Source organism: Trachemys scripta, chromosome 2 (assembly GCF_013100865.1).
Source record: "Trachemys scripta elegans isolate TJP31775 chromosome 2, CAS_Tse_1.0, whole genome shotgun sequence".
Classification (NCBI taxonomy): Eukaryota; Metazoa; Chordata; order Testudines; family Emydidae; genus Trachemys; species Trachemys scripta.
Window position 1 is genome coordinate 110,876,110 of NC_048299.1, and position 20,172 is coordinate 110,896,281.

The window sequence follows — 20,172 nt, forward strand, 5'->3', positions numbered from 1 at the left end:
ACACCCCCTTCCCCTTTGCAAGAACAGAACATACAGGAGGGACAGCATGATGTAAATTTTTGTTATCATAAAAAAATATCACCATGGGTTTATTACTGTATGGCTGCCCAGAAAAAAAGTTATTTTTTAATCAATATGCAGCAAGTTTGGATGAACTCATAGATCCTTCATGACCAGTATGGCATTTTCTAAGTATTAATTTAGAAGATAGGTAGGTTGACTGCTTATTACATTACCTGAATTTCCAAGCAGATGGCATCTAGAAACTGGTGATGTTGGTAACTGAGGTCGGGGTACTAGCTTAGGCACACTAAATAATGTGAATTAGTCTTCAGCATACTCTTGAAAGAAAAGACTGAATATACTCATTTTAACTTAATATTTTCCCCCTACCCATGAATCAGTTTAAAATGTAATATATACAAAATTTTAATACATTAAAAAAGTTTAAAATTTGTTTTAATCACATCAAGACTATAAATATCAGTCTCCAGCAGAATATCTTTATATTGGCTGTGAGGGCAGACAGAATGATGGTTTTGTCATTAAGCATCAAACATTTTGAGAGCATCAATAATTCTCTTTAATTTGCTCTGCCTCAGAGGCTGGTGTGAGATGCTGGGACCTGCAGTGCACTTGAATAACAGTGCATCAAATGAAAGGTATCTATGCCAGGTTGACCATTCTGAATGCTATTTAGAGTGGTCTGAGAGCCGCTATATGGGCTCCCTGCAGAGATTTGATTTAAAAAGAAAACAGATAGTTTGCAGTGCAAACAATTCATCACCTCTACAACAATATTCCTGTACGAACAATGCTACAGAACCTGAAATCATGCAACACAAATATAGAAACAGAAATTGTTAATCCAATCAAAAACAGACAGTACTGGCCTATGACTTTTTATACTAGAGAGGTTATATAATACAAAAAATATACATAACCTAGTAATTCCTTTAATACAGGAATACACATTAAATATACTATTACATACTAATTACTATCTTAAAATCATGTAAAAGGTTGCCAAATTAAGCACTCAAGTGTTAGAAAATGCCAGAATTAAGGTTCCTCATGCAATGCATGTTTTGCCAGTGGCTTACACAACTATTTACTAGACAACAGAGGAATGCTGGGAATCAGGAATCCTGGGCTCCACTCCTGATTCTGGAGCTGTGTGGTCTTATGACTACAAACAGCATAAACAACAACATAATTTGCCACAGTCATTCAGAAAGGCAGCGCTGCTTAGCGGATGAGACTTAGGTCTAGTACTCAAATTAAGGGGAAAAAGTAGTGGGGCCATGAACGTCAAGTGGCTGGCTTTAATTTAAATAGTAGTGAGAAGTAAGGGGGTCATAAGACAGAAGTGAGGTAGCCCCTAAAAGTTGTAAGCCCTGACCCCCCATTCTCCCATAATTCAAGGTCTGTCATGTTAGAGAGCAGGGTTTTATTTTTAGCTCTGCCAGAGGTGATCTTGCACAATCTGTAAAATGGGGAGAAATGATTTGCCTCCTAAGCGAGGGACATGAGACTGTGGCTCAATAAGAAGTGCTTGGAAGGAAGAGCACAGAAGTAACACCAGCCTTTGGAAGAGCTGACACAAACTCATGCAATCTTCCTGGCTCCCAACCCAGTCCAACCTCTCGTAGACCGAAAAGGGCAGTGCTGCTGCTGAGGCATCATCACCATCCAGACCCTGTAGACCTGTGTCTACCATGCAGCAGGCTTAGCAGAGGCTAGAAAAATGCTCAATGCAGTTAGCATGTTCAGAAATTAAGTAACAAGCCTCTTAACAAGCTTTACTGAATGTTTGCAAATGGCAATTTTCAGAGACTTATAACTCTGCTAAAACTGGGTAAATTTTTTCCGGGATAGGAAAAGGCACTTTTAACCCCAAGACTATATCCTCCGGTTAAATTTCAAACCTCTACTTCTAAATATGGAGGTGCAAAAGTTCAAAAAGCAGTTGAAAAAAGTTATGAGCAGAACTACTGACTTTTCCCCAATGTCATTCTTGAAAATGGCTCAAAAGTTTCAACCTTAGACGAAGAGTAAACACAGAAAAGTTTAAAATGCAACTAAGTAGAGGCTTATATAAAGTGTTAATGTAACCTTAGCTATAGGCAGCATGAGCTCCACCCTTCAGAGTTTTCCATATCTTGAAAACAAATGTAACATCCAAAATCCTATAAAGTAAATAACTAACATAAAACAAAACAAAACAAAAAACCCAAAAATGCCCCAAAACAAAACACACACACAAAACTGTCGACCAGATTGCTTAATAACTTTCCAAAGTTTACTGAATTTACTTTGACCAGTAATCAGAATATTAATTCAAAAAGAAAAAATATATAGATTTACTTTTATAAATAAGTTGGTTTGACTAGTTCAAGAACTTTTTCTGAGATAATATTATCGTACATTTTGAAAGTGACAGTGGGCCACTGTTACTCTGATACAAAGCAAGTACAATAAAGTAAACAAGTTTCTGATAAACAGCTTAATCAAATGACTGAACTTACTTTTAAACATTTAGCAGAATAGACATATAATGCAGCTACCGGATAGTAAGACAGTAGGAAAATTCCAGCAAAGAATGTGTGTTTGACAATTTTTTTTAAATAAATAATACACCCTCAGGGAAATTACTAACTGAATTATTTACTTGTAAATTTTGTTTTCCAGAGACTAGTACTGATGATAAATCTCAATACTTTGTATTCTGCTCTTGCTTATGACTGCCAGGCGTGTGCCATAGCACAATATAGAATGATATTTAGTGTTTTTTGGGGAAGTGCCAGAAGACAGCAAGGGAGAGTGGTAGGAGGTGGAGAAAGGGTGAAGGGAAATGGCAAGAGAGGTTCATCAGTCAACAAGGCATGGGGATAAAACCTAAAATATATTATTCATTTTCTAAGTTCTAGGATTCTAGAAAGGCTGTTCCAGATAGCAGAAGTTTAGCAGGAAAACGTTCTTCTTGCATCAGCAGTGGTGTGATTATCTGAAGTAACAAATTAGCCAAGTAAGATAAAGACATACTCCAGGAAGTACACTGGAGAATTACATTCTGCCGTTGCTCTGGAAATGCTACAAGCAGCTGTAGCATATTCTGCAGAATAATTTTAAAAAAAGATACACACAGGAGGATGGCTGCTCAGAGAAATGAGAGATTTCAGCTATTGCATGCCTAATTTAATTTGTCCATCAAGAATGGTTTATGCTCTGACGTTTACTGCGGTGCCTCAACAAATCCCCTCCACCCTGATGCACAAAGCCAGCTGAATACTTCAAAGCTGCCTATTAGGGAAATAGAGTGTTATAGATCTTTTAAAGTGGAGGACATCGCAGAAAGATTCTGACACTCGGTGGTGCAAAGATTCAATCCAGAAGTCATTTAAATGTTTTGTGATTATGAATTGGCCCTGTGGATACCTTTGGAGAAAACAACAATTGAGTCTATTTGCTCACTCCTGACAGTTCGAAGAACCATCTTATTTTATATCTCAAACACTGAACTGATATAGTCTGCCCCAAACATATAGTGTTCATACTTGAGACTTCCTTCAAGAACACAAGACAGTTGCTTTTAACTGTTGGGACACTATCTATGGGAAGAACTAGAATATCCAAAACAAAAAGAGCACAACTAATGGCTTCTCAGTGGACGATACCGAAGCTTGCGATTTAGTCATTACTAAATCTACAAGAACAGTAAAGAAACTTTACTGCCAAAAGAAAGTCACACACTTCACAGGGAAAAGCTCCAGTTCGAGGAGACCGTGAAACAGCACCTTCATGGTCAAAACAGCAAAAAAGGTAATAGTAATTTAAAGTACCAGTGTCAACTATACCTCAGAGATATGCGCACACCTATTCATGTTAACAGGTAAATACTTTTCTATCTAGAGCTACACAACCTAAGAGACTTAAATGCATACAGCATTAAAACATTACTACTACTTTGGATTTTCAGCCCCAGAAAAACAGGATGTATTCTTCCCATGGATAAAAAACTAGTTGCACCCTCAAAAGGTGTTGAGCACTTCTTTAAAAATGCTGGATGCCATTAACACCTAATGCTGCAGGGAGCGCTCAGCACCTCTCAGGTATGTGCTCTAAACTCTACAGGATCAAACCCTAACTTGCTGATGTACCAAGAGGAAGAAGAACATTGCACGGAAAAAATAGCTGTTATTTTGCAATACAAATGAAACAGAATTCCATGGTTGCCCCTTTGTCTTTCACTGGGGAAACAGACATTGCTTACACTTGACCCGCTACTGCTTTTAATTCAGCTTCCTGGTTTGCTATTTACTATTGGAATAAAACCGTCTCATCTTCCCATATTTTCAAAAGCAAGACAACCACTTGTTGATGGCAACACCAACAGGGGAGCCATTTTTCATATTGAAAAAGGGAGGGACTCAACTTATGAGCCTTAGCAGAGTATTGTGAGAAACAGCTTATGCAGCCCCACCCCTGTGTAGGCGGGTGGTGGGGGATTTAGCATGGCAGGAATTCTTGGCTGCAGTGCCACTCACAAGATGACAAGAACAGGTTGCTCTAGCTCAGGCAGCTTCCCCAGGGCTATCTAAGTTACAGTGGAGGCCACACTGCACACTAGCTGCTCTTTAATAGTTTTGCCAATACGTCAGATTGGAATTAATTAGGCTTCATTTATCAGCAAGATGTTACAAAAACTCTTCTTTCCTTAATAGACATTTTAAAATAAAACAACAGAACTAAATTAGGATTTACTTTGAGTTACTTACAGTGCTGATCACAGTCTACTCTGGCAAACACTACTTGATTCTTATCTGGATATTCTTCCTTAATGACATTGGAAGCTTCCTCAAAGATAGGATGCAGCATTTGGCTGAAGCGACACCTGTTGACAGTCAAAGACAGCAAATACATTAATATCTTTCAAATATTTTATTTTTATTGGTGACTCAGTGAGAAATTGTGATTTAGTAGAACCTCGATTTTATGAACACCAATCTTCTGAATAACCAGTTATACAAATAATTTTTTCCTGATGGGAAAAAAATATCACATAACTAAAGTGATGTCAAAGAACAAATTGACATCCCCTTCACATTTCAATGCCTTGGAAATTGCTTTGCAGTGGTTTGAAGCACAAGAAGAAAGTGATGGATTGTAATGTACTAACATTTATGCACCATATTTGCTGTAATTTTGAGATGTTCAATTTTATTAACTTCTCAATTTTATAAATTTCTCAATCCTCATTTAAAAGTTCATGAAATAGGAGCTCTCCTGTATTTTAGCACATCCATATGATCTAGTGGCTTTGTGCAAAATGAAAGTATGTATTTGTGTAGGACTCCGTGGGTAGGCCATATGGAAGTCACAGTAACATTTCCACCTATACAAGGAGAAAATAAACTCAAACAACAGAAAATGTTAGTAAAGGGAATATGTACTTGTGATTAACCCAACAAATGATTGAATGACACCATTCACAAAAGACACCTGTAAGATTCAGATGAAAAACAAACACACACTAAATGGAAGACAGTTTGAGGAGTGCCAAGCTCTTCTATCTATTTAAGTCCACAGAAAGTAAATTCTATTCAGAAAGTCAAAGATACCTTTCTTCTCCTCTCTGATATTACCCTAAGTGGAATTAACAAAAAGATTATTTGAGTTTCTCACGACTCAAGTAATCTGCAGCTAAAATAGTCAACTCATATAAACAGTGCCACCAGATTCTCATTGGAAATGGTATTGATCACCATACCTATTGCCTTAGATGGCTGAATTTAAAATCTCAAACTAAAATTTTAAATTTAAGATCATGGTATGGTAACATGTACACAGCTAGGGAATTCCATGGTTCATTTCTAGCAGTCATGTCCGATTTTCAAGTGAAGTCTTGGATAGAGAGTCTCTCTCCTGCTTTGGGAAAAAAGGGTGGACGTGATGGAAAAAAGCTATAAAAGCTTTGGCTCTTTGGAGAAGTTTTCATTATATTAAAACTTAAAATGGACACCACAGTAAGTACAATAAACCCATTACTTACATTGGCCTTAAATTTAGTTTATCTTCTACTGTCTCCACACTTTCTGTTTTTGTTATGCTGCAGAATTTTGTATTGAAGATGTATATGTACATTGTAGAAGCTCCCAGAGGCAGCTGGTTAGGGGAAACTGGGCAACTTGTTTCAGATTAGCATGTTAGTGTATTTTTCTACTAAATCAATAAACTATGAAATACTGAAGTGTTGACATTAAGTGGATATCATATTTTTCAGAGTTAACATCTCATTCAGATGAACAGGGCAGTTTACCTTCCTAGAGCTATTGTTTACAGCAACAGTTCATTGGTTTGCGCTGTTCACATTTTTAAGACCATCTTCTAGGGCTAGAAATATTTGTTTTAAAATGAAATCTTAAGGGCTTGTCTACTTGCAAACTTACACCAAAAATAAAACAGATTGAGGCCTTGTCTACACTTAAGGAGGTCTGCCAGTAAAAATATGCCAGTAGAGCTATCGTGGCAACCCCAACCCCAACAGAGATGCAGCTTATACTGGCAAGAGTCTTTTGCTGGTAGAGGTTCTTAAGCCAGTGCTCTGAACAGAATAAACTATACCGACAAAAGGACTTTTGTGCTGGTATAATTGTATCTATGCAAGGGTTTTTTGCCAGCATAGCTACATTGGGTAGGGGACGTGATTTTTCTACATTCCTCATTGACAGCTATGCCAGCAAAATTTAAGTATAGATCAAGCCTTAGCTTTTTAATACAGGTTTGTGTTACACCATCCCTTAGGGCTTGTCTATACATGAAAGTTATTCCTGAATATCCACATGGAGTTATTCTGGAAGAGATAGTGTGCTCATTTACAACTTTCAAGTGCAGACCAGCCCTTAGATGCACAACTACATTTCTTTGCCAAGACAGGAATTTTGTAGCATTGGGGAAAGGGCTCCGATTACAAGTTTAGGAAATAGTCAACGGGAGTGACTTAATTTATCTCGCTGTACCCAGTTCTAAAATAGGGATACTCAAGTACATCATAGGAGGGTATTGTAGATTAATTAATTAGTTGATATTTGCACGGTGCTTTGAAAATAGACAGCATTATTATTGGGGCAACTTGGTTGCCTACAGTTCTGGTTCAACAGCTGTACCAATCAAAGAGAGACCACAAAAAAACCAAACACATATAACACAGCTCTGTACTGAATATATACTAACTCCCGGTCTACATACAAAGTTGCACCTATTTAGCAAAAGGTGTAATTTTAAACCAATTTAGTTAAACCAGTGCAAGCTTCTGTGTGAATACGCACACTGGTATAAACCTGGTTTATATTGGTTTAGTTTGTGGCGGCAAATTTATAAGCACATGCTAAACCAATAATACCAGTGTTAAACTGATAAGAGGCTTGGTCTACACTTAATTTATGTTGGTAGTTACGTTGGTAAAAAAACAGATCCTTGACTGACACAGCAATGCCAAAAACTCGTCAATGTAGATGCAGCTATGTCAACAGAAGAGGGCTTCTGTCAGCATAGCTAACGTTCTTGAGAGGTGGTTCTCCAACAGACAAAAAAAGTTCCTTGTCATTGTAGCCTGTGCCTACACTAGGGGACTATGCTGAAATAATTATGCCGCCATACAGATTCTAGAACATAGATATACCTTAAGTGGGTGCACAGAGGTATTTCTGCTGGTTTAACTAAATTGGTTTTTAAACTAATTTAAATTAAAACTAGTCTAAACATGGAAGTTGCACAAGTCCTAAGAAGAGATCAAATATTTTATTTTTATTGGCAATATATATATGTAAAATAAAAGATGGGATCTTAAGTTTTCAAATCCATTTCAAATACAATTTTAATCACTTGAGAGCAGTTGAATGAATTATCAGTAAATAAAATCTGAAAAGGATTTTTTAAAAACTGCTTTTGCTTCCTTCTGAGATACACATGAAGCTTGTCTCTTCCGCTTGATTTTTACCTTGGAATGCCAAGTCAAATCTTCCTGGAAGACCTCTGATTTCTCATTGTTAGCACTCCAATGTTAACTGAAGGAGCAAGGATGTTTTGAATTTAACACAGATATCTTCTCCCTTAAATGATTAGTCACTGGAGCTAAAGAGACATCTCGTCTCACAAAATTTCAGAAAATAATGTACCTACTATAGTTACAAATAACTCTTAAAATTTAAAGCAGTAACAGAAAAAGTAATTTCTTTTTCCAGTATGATAATTTTCTATATTTAACATCACTTTTCAGATTGTTGGTTTCACCAAAGTCAGTAAATTTCTCCAATTCTGAAAAAAAAACTTTATAAATATCAAGAATGGAGCAGAAGAACCTTTTAATTTTATTCTTTAAAGAGATATTAAAAAAAAATCAGCATATAGTATTTAAGGGAGCTCTATCAGAAACGAGATTTTCTTGTAATTAATCAGAAAAATACTAAACATATTAATTTGAATAAGTTTAACCAGTCTACCCAAAAATGCTTTCCCTTCTCAGCTGCTCAAGTTTCATCCTCTTGACTCTTGTGATGTCATAATAACACTAATTTTCTACTTTGATAATCTTCCAGAGTAGACAAGACTTGACTTTCTAATGCAACTCTCCGATGCCTTTTTGTTGTTGTTGTTGGGGATGGGGGAGGAGAAAGAGAAATAATAGCTTTTATACTATCATTCATTAGAAAAGAGCTCAAAAACTTAAGAGGATTTTTCTCCCTCACAGAACAGCTTTTTGTAGAAGTTATGGCAATATTGATTAAATACTTACTGCCATTCACTATCATTAAACCAAGTTTTTTCCCTGGCAGATGTCCCGATGAAGCACACTATACTGCATACATGTAAAGTATTTTTATATGAAAAACAATGAGAATCGGTTTTAAAAATGAAAAGTATTGTATCTTTGATTAGAATGGTAAGACTTGTTATGATAGAACAGGACAATTTCCAACATGCAGAGATTTTAACATTAAGTAGAAAAGCTTTTGACACTTACCAATCAGCATAAAAATTAACTAAAGCAACATCAGCATTGTCTGAAAAAAAACAAAAACATAAAACAATGTCATGTTGTGATGCAAACATTTGTTGCAACACTTAAATCAGAGACTATCTGGGCCAGAGTATGCACAAGCAACAAGAACAAGAATTTCCAGGTTATGGAGATTACAATCTAGTGGCTGTTACAAATTTAGTGAATGGGATGAGTCAACTGAAATACTGCTATAAATGGGTACAGTCTATATGGGAAGAGAAAGGGAAGGGGTGCCATTATGTCAAGTGTATTTACAATGTCAACAAGCTAAATTTAGACAATTAGAATGAAGTTCTTTGCATTCGATATAAAAAATTAAACAACAAATCAATAACATTTAGCATATGTGATAGACAAAAGTGAGACGTTTCTGGACCTCTATCAGGTTGCTCCAAACCAAAGGATATAGTACTTATGAGGGATGTTAAATTACACACAAAGGCAAACACATACACATGCAAAATGACAAGAATATTTAACATTTAGGTTGCAATGTTGAGCATTCAAAAAGTTTAGGAAATGCCAGAATTAAGGTTGTCTATGAAACCTTAATTTGGTCCCATTCTGTGTGTGCATTACGAAACAATCTTCTATACATGAACATATACTTTTTTCAACAAGCCCCCATCTCATTCAGTGTACAGGAGGGAGGATGCTCACTTAATGAGCAGCCGTTCAATATTTTATTTTCTCCTCGTTGTTCGATGTATGGCCCTAAGCCTTATTTACTGCACAATATTCAAATTATGGCCTGAAGTCAGAATTATTAATTTCCTAATGAGCTTTTCTGTTATGCTCATCGCTATGGTATCTGAGTCTTAAAGTAGTTAACGTTTATGAACTCCAAAACTCCCCCGTGAAGTGAAGGGGAGATATCCCCATTTTACAGATGGAAAAGGGGTACAGAGAGATTAAGGTCAAAAGTAACCACAAATTTTGGGTGCCCAGTTTGAGATGCCTACGATTTTATTTTCTGTGGTACTTAGCATTATATAGACCTTTATATGTCCAAAGCACAGCTCCCATTGACTTCAGTTGCAACGTAGTGTGCTCATCTCTTCCGCAAATGAGACTGCAAATAAGACCCCAGGGTCTCAAGTCAGGCACCCAGAAAAAAGAAACACATGATTAGTGATCACCTGTGAAATATGTGGTTTAAGTGATTTCCCCAGCATAACATAGGAATTCTGTGGTTGAGGCAGGGATAGAATCCAGTTGTGCAGGGCAGCATTCAACTGCCTTAACCATGTTATCGTCCTTTCTCTTTCTGCAATCCCATTCTCATTCAGTACACACCTTCCAACTTCTGTAACAAGGAAGCAGGGGCCCTACAGACAAAAGCCTCGATACACAAACCCAATTCATTCCCAGAGAATGGTCCATCCTGTGCACTGAAAGAGGTAGGGTGCTGTATAAAAAATATATTAATTTAATTCTAGACTATCATAATGCATATGTTCCGGGGAGTGAAATTAAAGTTGCACAGGCAACCTTTATTCTGGAATTTCCTGAGTGCTCAGCTTTGCTACCAAAATGTTCATTCAATATAGCTGTATGTATAATCTTCTAGGTTTTTAAAAAAACAAAACTGAAGAAAAAACAAAATCGATCATGTGGCATCATATTGACATTCACATGGTTCAGCAGCAGGGTTAATGCTTTTTGATCCACCACACAGACCTCTGCTCCTGGAGCTGATGGAATACATGATAGTAATAGTATGTTGTCATCCTCTGTGTGAACCAACATTAGAGGGGGATGAAATATTTTGCCAGTGGGTTTCACAGATACTTGCCAACAGCAGAACAGTGAGACTCAGGAATCCCCATTCCAGGTCTGCAAGAGTGTGCGCTCTAGTGGGCCCAGATAATTTTGTCTGTTCTGCTCAAGCTTTACCCCTTCGGTTCTGTCCCCTCCAGTCTGTCGCTGGCCCAGTTCTGTCTCTTCCCACCAATGGCTCCTCATCCGAGTCTTTTTACCCAGGCAGTCCTAGACTCCCCTGAGTACCAGTCTCCGCCTCCCCACTTCCAGTGTCTCCCACTTCCCATATCTTCTCCCCAGCTCCCATTGTTTCTCCCCACACCACACACAAACTCTCAGGCCAAGTCCCCTTGCCCAGCCAGTTGCAGTTCCCCCATTCCCAGCTCCTCATCCTGTCTCTGTGAATCGACTTGTGCCTGGCTCCCAATCTCTCCTCTGAATCTCCTACACCTCTCCTATTTCCAGTCTCCTTTGCCAATCAATCCCAGCTTCCTCTTCCCCTTCACATCCTGCCCAGTACCTCATAGGGCTGAAATGAGAATTGCCATTAACATCATACTACAGAGACAATCTTTTTGCTCAGACACTCATATATGCACAAGAAGGCCTTCCTGGAGGAACTCAAGTCTATGTTTCAACTGCTATGTTAAACAAGTGAACTATGGACTCTGCACACGTCAGTACAGTAAGTTCTATTTGTTGACTTTTTGGATCCAAGATAGTGATAATCACTTCAACTTTGAACCTTTCTGGTCCCAGACAGAGGACTGAATTTTGTAACAGCAGACCTCTTTTGCGAGACAGAGACACTGGAAAGTCCAATGCTAGATTAATCAGACCTAAAAGCCATAGCCTCTTAAGCCAGAAACAAAGTTATGATCTCTCCTTCTTATCCTTTGTACTGTCCTTGGGAGCTGTGGAAGAGGAGGGAAGAGACATAGCAGAGACATTGCCTAGCTTTGCAAGAGGTCATTCACCACCTCATATACTGGGTCCTGACACAGAGAGAGACTACAGTGCACTATACTGCTGTTTCTAGAGGCAAAGAGGCATCACCCCCATCAAAATGATTTATAATGGATGAGGCCATTCCTAGGTGCAGATTCCACTTTGCTTAATCTGACTTTTGCCACGTAAATATTGCTGTTCATCTTCCCTTTAGTAGGCAGTGCACATGGAGATAGAAAACTTTGTTTCACCCAAGACAGGAGAAGCTAATTTTCTCCGGGGTAAGGATGATCATGTTCTTCCTAGTTTATGTAAACTACACCAGACATTTTGACTATCAAAAACGGAACAAATCTTATCTATGGAGGGAACACTACTCCAAGACCCCCTGCGTCCTAGTTAGTGTATGCTGTGCTCCCCATGTGGTACCTATTCCTTGGATTGAACTGGGACCTGAATGAGCCCTCTCCATTATCTTCAACTGGCATCTGACCTAAGGATACCTCTGCCTGGTTCACTAATGGGTGGAACTGATTCTCTGCACTCACCAGTTGAAGGGATGGAGAATATACAATGGGACCTTGAACTCTGCCAACATATGTGATTGGGTGAAATATATAGGAGACAGCAGAATTACTGGATAGGTCTAATCAGAACTCTGTTTCATTGAAGCATGCCTGCGAATGAGGTTAGCATTCTCAAAAGTCTTCAATCAGAATTGGATTTAGTTTCTGTGACACCACGAGTTTTCTATTATGGCTATCTTCATATTCTGTCAACATTGTTCTGAGATGAGACCTTGTACAAGACAGTATTCATCACCATCCCAAGTCTGTGACGGAGTTCCCTGGCACCATGTGTCTGTGTGCATCATGTACCCAAGGTGCTACAGAAAACGTATCACACTGTGCAATTGCGTCAAGCTCTCTCTGTGTATAGATCTTTGATCAAGAAAGTTCTCCAGGAAGAGAGAAGTGAATTTCCTTTTTTTCCTGAAAGACAGTATTTAATACTACCATGATCCTAGAAGAGACCCTGGAAATACTTGTCAGATCAAATGGTAGTGACTGAAATTAGGAAAAAGAGCTGACATCCATAAGCAAAAACAAAGAATTGTCTGTGTGACAGTAAAATGGAAATGAGAAATTAAGGCTCTCTCAATACCTTGTTTAGATGGAGTCCTGCACTGTTTGTTCCCAGTATGCTAAGTATACAAATACAATTTAGAGCAGGCTGTATTGCTTTGACCTAAAGTAGATGATGGATTGTTTCATTCATGTCCTGGCATTTGCATGGGTTGCTTGAGACTAGGAATTGAACAAAGCTGTTCCTGTGTGTGACATTGTGCAGTCCAAATGGTTTTATAAAAACATGATAATAAGTGAATATCATGTAACTGGAATATGCTTCATGCAAAAGGTCTCTTGTAAGGTATCATTACAAAGCTTATAATCTACTGAGTGTGATCATCCTATTTGTATAAATGTACCACTCTTGTATCTAAAACTAGAAATATAAAATACAACTCTGAGGGCCTATTGTAATTATGCAAGGTGTGGGGCATTAATGGTCGTTTGGAATCTTGATGACTCCCATTAACCAGGACCATTGTCTGCAGATGGCTGTTTTTTACCTGTAAGTCTTCCTGTATACATGTGTGCTGGCAAGTGAGTAATGAAGTTTTGCAGTGACATGTGATCATGTCACCTGAACTGGAATCCATCTTTAACCTGGTGCTTTTCCAGTGAGGGGGGGGTGTGGAAACCCAGAGGGTTATGCAAAAGATATATAAAGGGTTGGAACAGAACAAGGAGAGGGAGGAGCCATCATAAAGAATCCCCTAGCTATCACCTGAGCTGGAACAAGAGCTGTACAAGGGGAAAGAATTGTGCCCAGGCCTGGAAGGTGTCCAGTCTGAGAAAAAACTTACTGAAGCATCTCTGAGGGTGAGATTATCTGTATTCAGTTTGATTAGACATAAATTTGCGCATTTTATTTTATTTTGCTTGGTGACTTACTTTGTTCTGTCTGTTACTACTTGGAACCACTTAAATCCTACCTTCTGTATTTAATAAAATCACTTTTTACTTATTAATTAACTCAGAGTATGTATTAATACCTGGGGGAGCAAACAACTGTGCATCTCTCTGTATCAGTGTTATAGAGGGTGAACAATTTATAAGTTTACCCTGTATAAAGCTTATACAGGGTAAAACGGATTTATTTGGGTTTAGACCCCATTGGAAGTTGGGCATCTAAGTGCTATAGACAAGCACACTTCTGTGAGCTGTTTTCAGGTAAACCTGCAGCTTTGAGGCAAGTAATTCAGACCCTGGGTTTGTGTTGAAGCAGATGAAAGTGTCTGGCTCAGCAAAACAGGGTGCTAAAGTCCTAAGCTGGCAGGAAAAATAGGAACAGGGGTAGTCTTGGCACGTCGGTTGGTAGCTCCCAGGGGGGTTTCTGTAATCCAACCCATCACACTGTGGTGGTGGTGATTATTTGTACGACCACAGTCCAGTAGCCCTAATGTTTCATAGCTCCACAGAGTACCTTTTCTGGACAGTGTCCAATGACCTCATTTTAACCAAAGCTGTAGGTGGCCATTTGCTTCTGTGATGGGGTAGGCTGCTCTTCAGGGCAGTAGGGCCTAATGGTCAGCTCACACCACCATTTGGCATGGCCTTTAAGGATCTGGAAGGTCCAGCAGAGATATACAAGAACTTAAAGGCAGATAGAGAGGAAGTGGTCCCAGGAATAAGTAGTGATTGGGAGAAAGACAGGCACTGTTTCTTTGAGGGCCTGGGCCCAAACAACTGGCAGAGTGGGCAGGGCAAGGCTCCCTTCTTTCCTAACCAAATTGGGGATCAACTGAGAGAAGGGGACCAGCATAAAGACTGTCTCCTCCCTCAGAATAGGGACATACATCAGCAAGAAAGGCTACCTGTTAAATCCTCCAAGCTAGGGGACTAACTGGAAAGGATGTTCAGCTGAAGGAAGCTCGCATAAGCCTTGCAGCTGGCTTAAACTATACATCCAGCTCCCAGAGAGAGATGGGGGAAGGGGAAAAGACTCCTGAATGAAGGAGGGAAATACTGAGTATACTGAAAACAAGGGGCCTAGGATACAACCTCACACCAAGAAAGAGAGCTCAGGGGGAACTCCTGTTAGAAGGAGGGAAATATTGACTACTCCAAACCAGAGAGGCTGTGTGAGATATAACCCTAATTCCCTGAGAGGGCTGAGGGGAAACTCCTGTTTAAAGGAGAGGGGTACTGATGGTTTTAAGGCAAACAGCAGAGAGGCTGTTAGCAATACAGTCCAGCTGCTGCAGAGAAGAGCTGAGAGCAGCTTTGAGGAAGCACCTTTGTAGCTGGCCCCAGGAGAAGCCTAAAGGAATCACAAAGTCGAGTATAGCAGAGTCTGCAGATTTTGTGAAGATGCCGATTTGCAAGGTAAAGGTAGGACAATCCAAGGGAAAATGGTGGTGGGATTGAAGGAACAGTACTTAGCCACCTAAACAGGATTCCTGGGCTGGAACCAAGAGAGGGTGCATAGGTGTTAAGAATAAAAGAAGCCAAGAATGAAAAAGTTCCAGATAGAGGCTAGGAGACAGTCTTGAAGGCCATTAGATTTTTAAATTCCTATTTTCTGGCCTTTTCTGTTAACCCTAGAAGGGGAATGGACTGAGCAGTGACCTGGCTGGAGAGCTAGGCCACTCAAAACAAAGATCATTGTGAAGCCAGAACAGCTAAAGGGAGCATTAGAATCACTGCAGTATTGCACCTGAACACGAGAAGATGATCTGGAGGTGAGTGGCTCAAGCACACTCTCAAACTGAAAAAACCTGGCACCAAACCGTGTGTGTGTGTGTGCGCGCGTCCGTCCAACTCTAGATAGGGCTAGTTGGGAGTCATGCAGATCACTCTTACGGAACTAAGGGCAGCTACAGCCCTCACCTCAGCACCCTGTACTTGTTCTAGCTTTCAACAACAGAAGTATTTTCTCCTGTTATACTTCAGGGACTGCTCCAATTTGCCACATGATCTATATTCCTTTACACAGTGTCTGGGTGGAGCCAGAATTGTCAACTGACATTTCTGATGACTCAGTTTCAGTTTTCCATAGTTTCCCATTGTATCACTAAGACAGCTGGTAAATAATCTGCATCAGTATTGCATTTGAAGGACCAAAGTCCCATGAAACAGATATGTATCCTCCTATCTTTTTCAGACAGAAGCACTTAGGCCATGGGAGTTTTAGGTTGAGAGGGATCATACTAGCAATATTGTCCACCAACATTAGTACTGCTTGTGAATGCATGTGGAGGGATTTAAGGTGCTAGTGACAGTTTGTTTTTTGAACTGGGGTTGATGGGGGTTGGGATGGTGTGATGCCATCTGAAATTTTTCATGACCAAAGGAAAGGGCTGAGGTGATGCCTGTCTGGACTTGGCACCTTTGTTAGGACCTATATATTAGGGAGGGCACTGTGATTTAAAAATCTTCCCTAGTTCAAAATGCTAAGACCCTGACCACCAGGAAAGAGAGCTATTACCATCAGTAGTTATACCAGATTTAATTTGGATTGGTGCATGCTGAGGAAACTCCTGGACTTATAATATAGAGACTAGGAGGGCTAGAAAGAAAGAAATGGTGGGAAAAGAGGCCCCTTTACTGTTTACTTTTTCTTCAATATCTTGGCTACTTGCCCCTTTCATCACTTCATTGCCAGCTACTTAGGGGGGCTGGAATGGAGTTGGTAGTGAGGCGTGGCAATTGCAGCAGAAGCCAGGAACAATAACCTGGACATTAGGGCATGGCAACCCACAGAAGAAGGTGGTGACAAGATGTAGCTGTAACTTTTCCATGGCTCTGTAGATGTCCTCCAAAGTATAGTGTCACAGCACTCGATACTCTGCCTAAAAGAATCTGTCCTCAGTGCTTTGTTTGTTTAATTATATTATATATTTTGATTTCCTAATGCTGATTTGGACAGCTGGTCTTCCTCCTTGGGGGAAGAATAATTTCCTATTTTTGGTTATACATGTGCACACCTAGAGAAATCAACATACATCTGTGGCTTGGTCTTTTCTGCAGTGATCTGCCATACTGTACTCTGTGAATGTGAGCAGGGCTGTGCTGCTTTATTTCTTCTTATAATTCTGCTTCAGAAAGGGCCTGCAAAAATAGTCTCATAATTAATAAATTAGTGTGATCTTGGTAACTACCATCTGGAAAACTAGATTTTTACCTTTAGAAAAATAATGGAACAAATACTGAAGGGAAAAAATCACTAACCATTTAAACACAATAGCACTATAGTCAACAAGCAGCACTAGTTTACCAAGAAAAAAAAACCTTGCGAGACAAACCAGATTGGTTTTAGACAAAATTACAAAGTTACTCCATGAGACAAGGTGGATGAGGTAGTATCTTTTATTGGACCAACTTCCGTTGGTGAGAGATACAACCTTTCAAGCCACGCAGAGCTCTTCTTCAGGTCAGAGTTACTACATGAACAGAACACAAAATAGTTTTTAGAAAAGCATTTAAATAGTGTTTTCTTGAAATCTTACTCTCAAAATTAATTAAAATTGGCTTGGATATGAAGACTCAGACTGAAACTGACTGATCGATTAAAAACAGACAAACAAAAAAATGATAAAATACAAGGTATTGAATTTACTCCTGGAGGAATTCTGCACTACTGTGTAATGTAGAATTTGTGCAGAATTAATATTCTGCACAGAATTTCATTTTCCCCTGCAGAATTGGTGCTGCAGAGTTGCTGGCCACCACTAGGGGTGGCTGGATCCAGCAGAGCCCAGCTCTCCAACTTGCAAATACAGGACACTGCCAGAGAGAAGGGGACCTGGAGGATTTCAGGCAGCTGCAGTTCCCTGCATGTCCTGAAGGAAGGAAGCAGTGTGTAGAAAACTGCATACAAGATCAGGATCCAACATCTGGCTGTTTCTCTCTCTGGCTCTGTGAGGGGGGAGTGGGAGGGAGAGGGGATGCTGGTGTCTGGGCTGGGAGGGCGCCCCACAGATGGGCTCTGGGAGACAGGGAGAGTGGGTGTCTGGGATCGGAGAGGCAGAACTTTCCCCTAAGAAGTGCCCAACAAAAGCATAACAGAGAAACAGGAACAGGGTTGTCACAGGTGTTTCTTTAACTCTCTACTCCTAAGAGAATCTTTTTTGTTGTCTGTATTGTTACAGACATATTTACTGACTGGTATTTTTAAATAAATCATCAAAATAATTGAAACTGATGTGATGATATTTTCTTTTTTGACAAATAAAATATGCAGAATTTTAAAATATTGTGTGCAGAATTTTTAATATCTTGGTGCAGAATTCCCCCGGGAGTATGAATTGAAGAGGGTGGGGGGAAACAAAATGTTCATGGGGTACTGAAGAGATCAGTGTGAGGTTTGGCCGTATTTAAGATTTTCTCTAATTATTGTTGAGGAATGTGTCTATGTGGTGTTCAATAGGCTAAAGAACATTCACAGAAGATGTAGGAATTTAAGGTGGTCCAAAGAATCATGAAGTACTTATTGAGAAGGGTAATAGGCTGAAATTAAGAAACTGACTATTTAAAATGTATATCAGGAAAAAATGACGAATGTCCTTGGAAAAGGGCTTCCACCATTTCCATTGTCATATTACCACTTAAGAAATTTAAAACTAGACTGGCCAATTCACAATCATACAGTTACTATACAAAAGAATCCTGCAGTACCATACAACTTTTTTATTTTACAGTTCTAATTTCTAGTATTAAAAAGCCACTTTACTTTACCTATTTGAAGTGTACAGAAAAAATTAGTCAGGCAAAGCAGTCACAGTTTACCCTTAGGCAAACTGGGTATTTATTAGGTTCTAGATGAAGAATGTTCAGGCAAGGAACATACATCTGACTGCATAAAGCAAACACAATAAGACAGCAATAACTGATTTGTCAATTTGTCTGTGTATTTCAATTGGGTGAATCACTGTGGTGTCTGTGTGCCGCTTACAAGAATAAAAGCATAATTTATCCAAGGAAGACTACTAGGATCTTTGCCGGTTTCAGCTGCTTGATGATCTCTCTCAAACATTTTATTGACAAATTTTTGTTATATAAAATCTTCCTGTGACACCCTGCCATCCCCTTATTCACCACTGTCATATAATTAGGATATGTTTTGCACAAAGTATGCATTGTGAGGTATCATTCTAAAAGTCTTGATCTGCTAGACATTAATATCTCATTGGATTGTATGTGCTATCGTCGTATTTGAAGCTATGAAGTTTGGCTACATATATGAAACATGTTGTGAGGTTGAAAACACCCACAAGCAGCCTTTCAGGTACAACAATAAAAAGGTCAAACAATGTTAATGGCTTATTGAGGAAATGCACACAAGCACAAGGATTACCCCAGGAACTGTGTACAACAGAAACCTCTCAGAGATAGCACTACACAATGGGAACTGTTTGACCCAGGTCACAGCAAAAGAGCTTTCCAGCAAGTGGGAAGAAGATAAAAAAGCGGGAAATGACATCATGATGGTACCTCACTCTCCCTACAACACACCTGGAAAGACCTGAGGAACAATGACTGAACTGGGGGAAGTGATGGTCCCAGGCTAAAGGGATTTCTATCCTGTATATGAAAACCTGGGAAACCCAAGCTGCAAAGCAAAGCCAGCTTGTGGCTCAAGAATCTGCCAGCCTATAAATCACTCAGGATGAGAATTTGCTAATTCATATCCAACCTATCTAGTATGTTTACCTAGCAAATAAACAAAAACACAAAATGAGTTTATCTGCTTTGATCTGTTTGCTATCGCTTATAATCACTTAAAATCTATCTTTTTATAAATAAACTTATTTTATGTTTTAATCCAAACCAGTATGTGTTTGACTAAGGTGTCTGGGGGAAATCTCAGCTTGTTTACCACAAGCTGTGCATGGTCCTCTTCACATTAAGGGAAAGAGGGACTGGGTATTAAACCCATATACTGGCCAGATTTGACCAGGGCAGGACGGCACTGCTCTGGGGTCCTAGGCTGGGAGACTGGTGGTTAGAGAGCCTGCATGTAACTGCAGCTGGCTGTGTTGGTACTTGTGTGAATGCTGGTGAAAGTGGAAGCTTGGAGTACTCTGCAGCTTGTCACAGCAGCACAGTGTGAGAGGGAGCCCAGGCTGGTGGGTCAGAGGGCTGAGTGGTACCCCAGTTCCAGGTGGCACCCCAGGGTGAACCCATCACACTTCCCACATTCTCGAATAATGTATTCATTTCAGACATCAAATTTTCTTAAAATCCTAATTTAAACGACAGCAAGATAATTTTCTAAGTAACCCGTTCAGAGAATCAATTCTGGGCAAAGACACTGACAAAAGTGTAATACTTAAC

General features: G+C 39.4%; 1 protein-coding gene across 1 annotated transcript in view; it reads right to left on the reverse strand.

The window, feature by feature from the left end:
* Positions 1-20,172, reverse strand: part of ERP44 (endoplasmic reticulum protein 44) — a 116,911-nt gene that overhangs the window by 69,158 nt on the left and 27,581 nt on the right. The window contains exons 3-4 of the mRNA XM_034761406.1: positions 9,023-9,062; positions 4,779-4,894 (exon numbers count right to left, since the gene is read on the reverse strand). Coding sequence (XP_034617297.1) covers positions 4,779-4,894; positions 9,023-9,062 — 156 coding nt within the window. The remainder of the gene's footprint in view (positions 1-4,778; positions 4,895-9,022; positions 9,063-20,172) is intronic.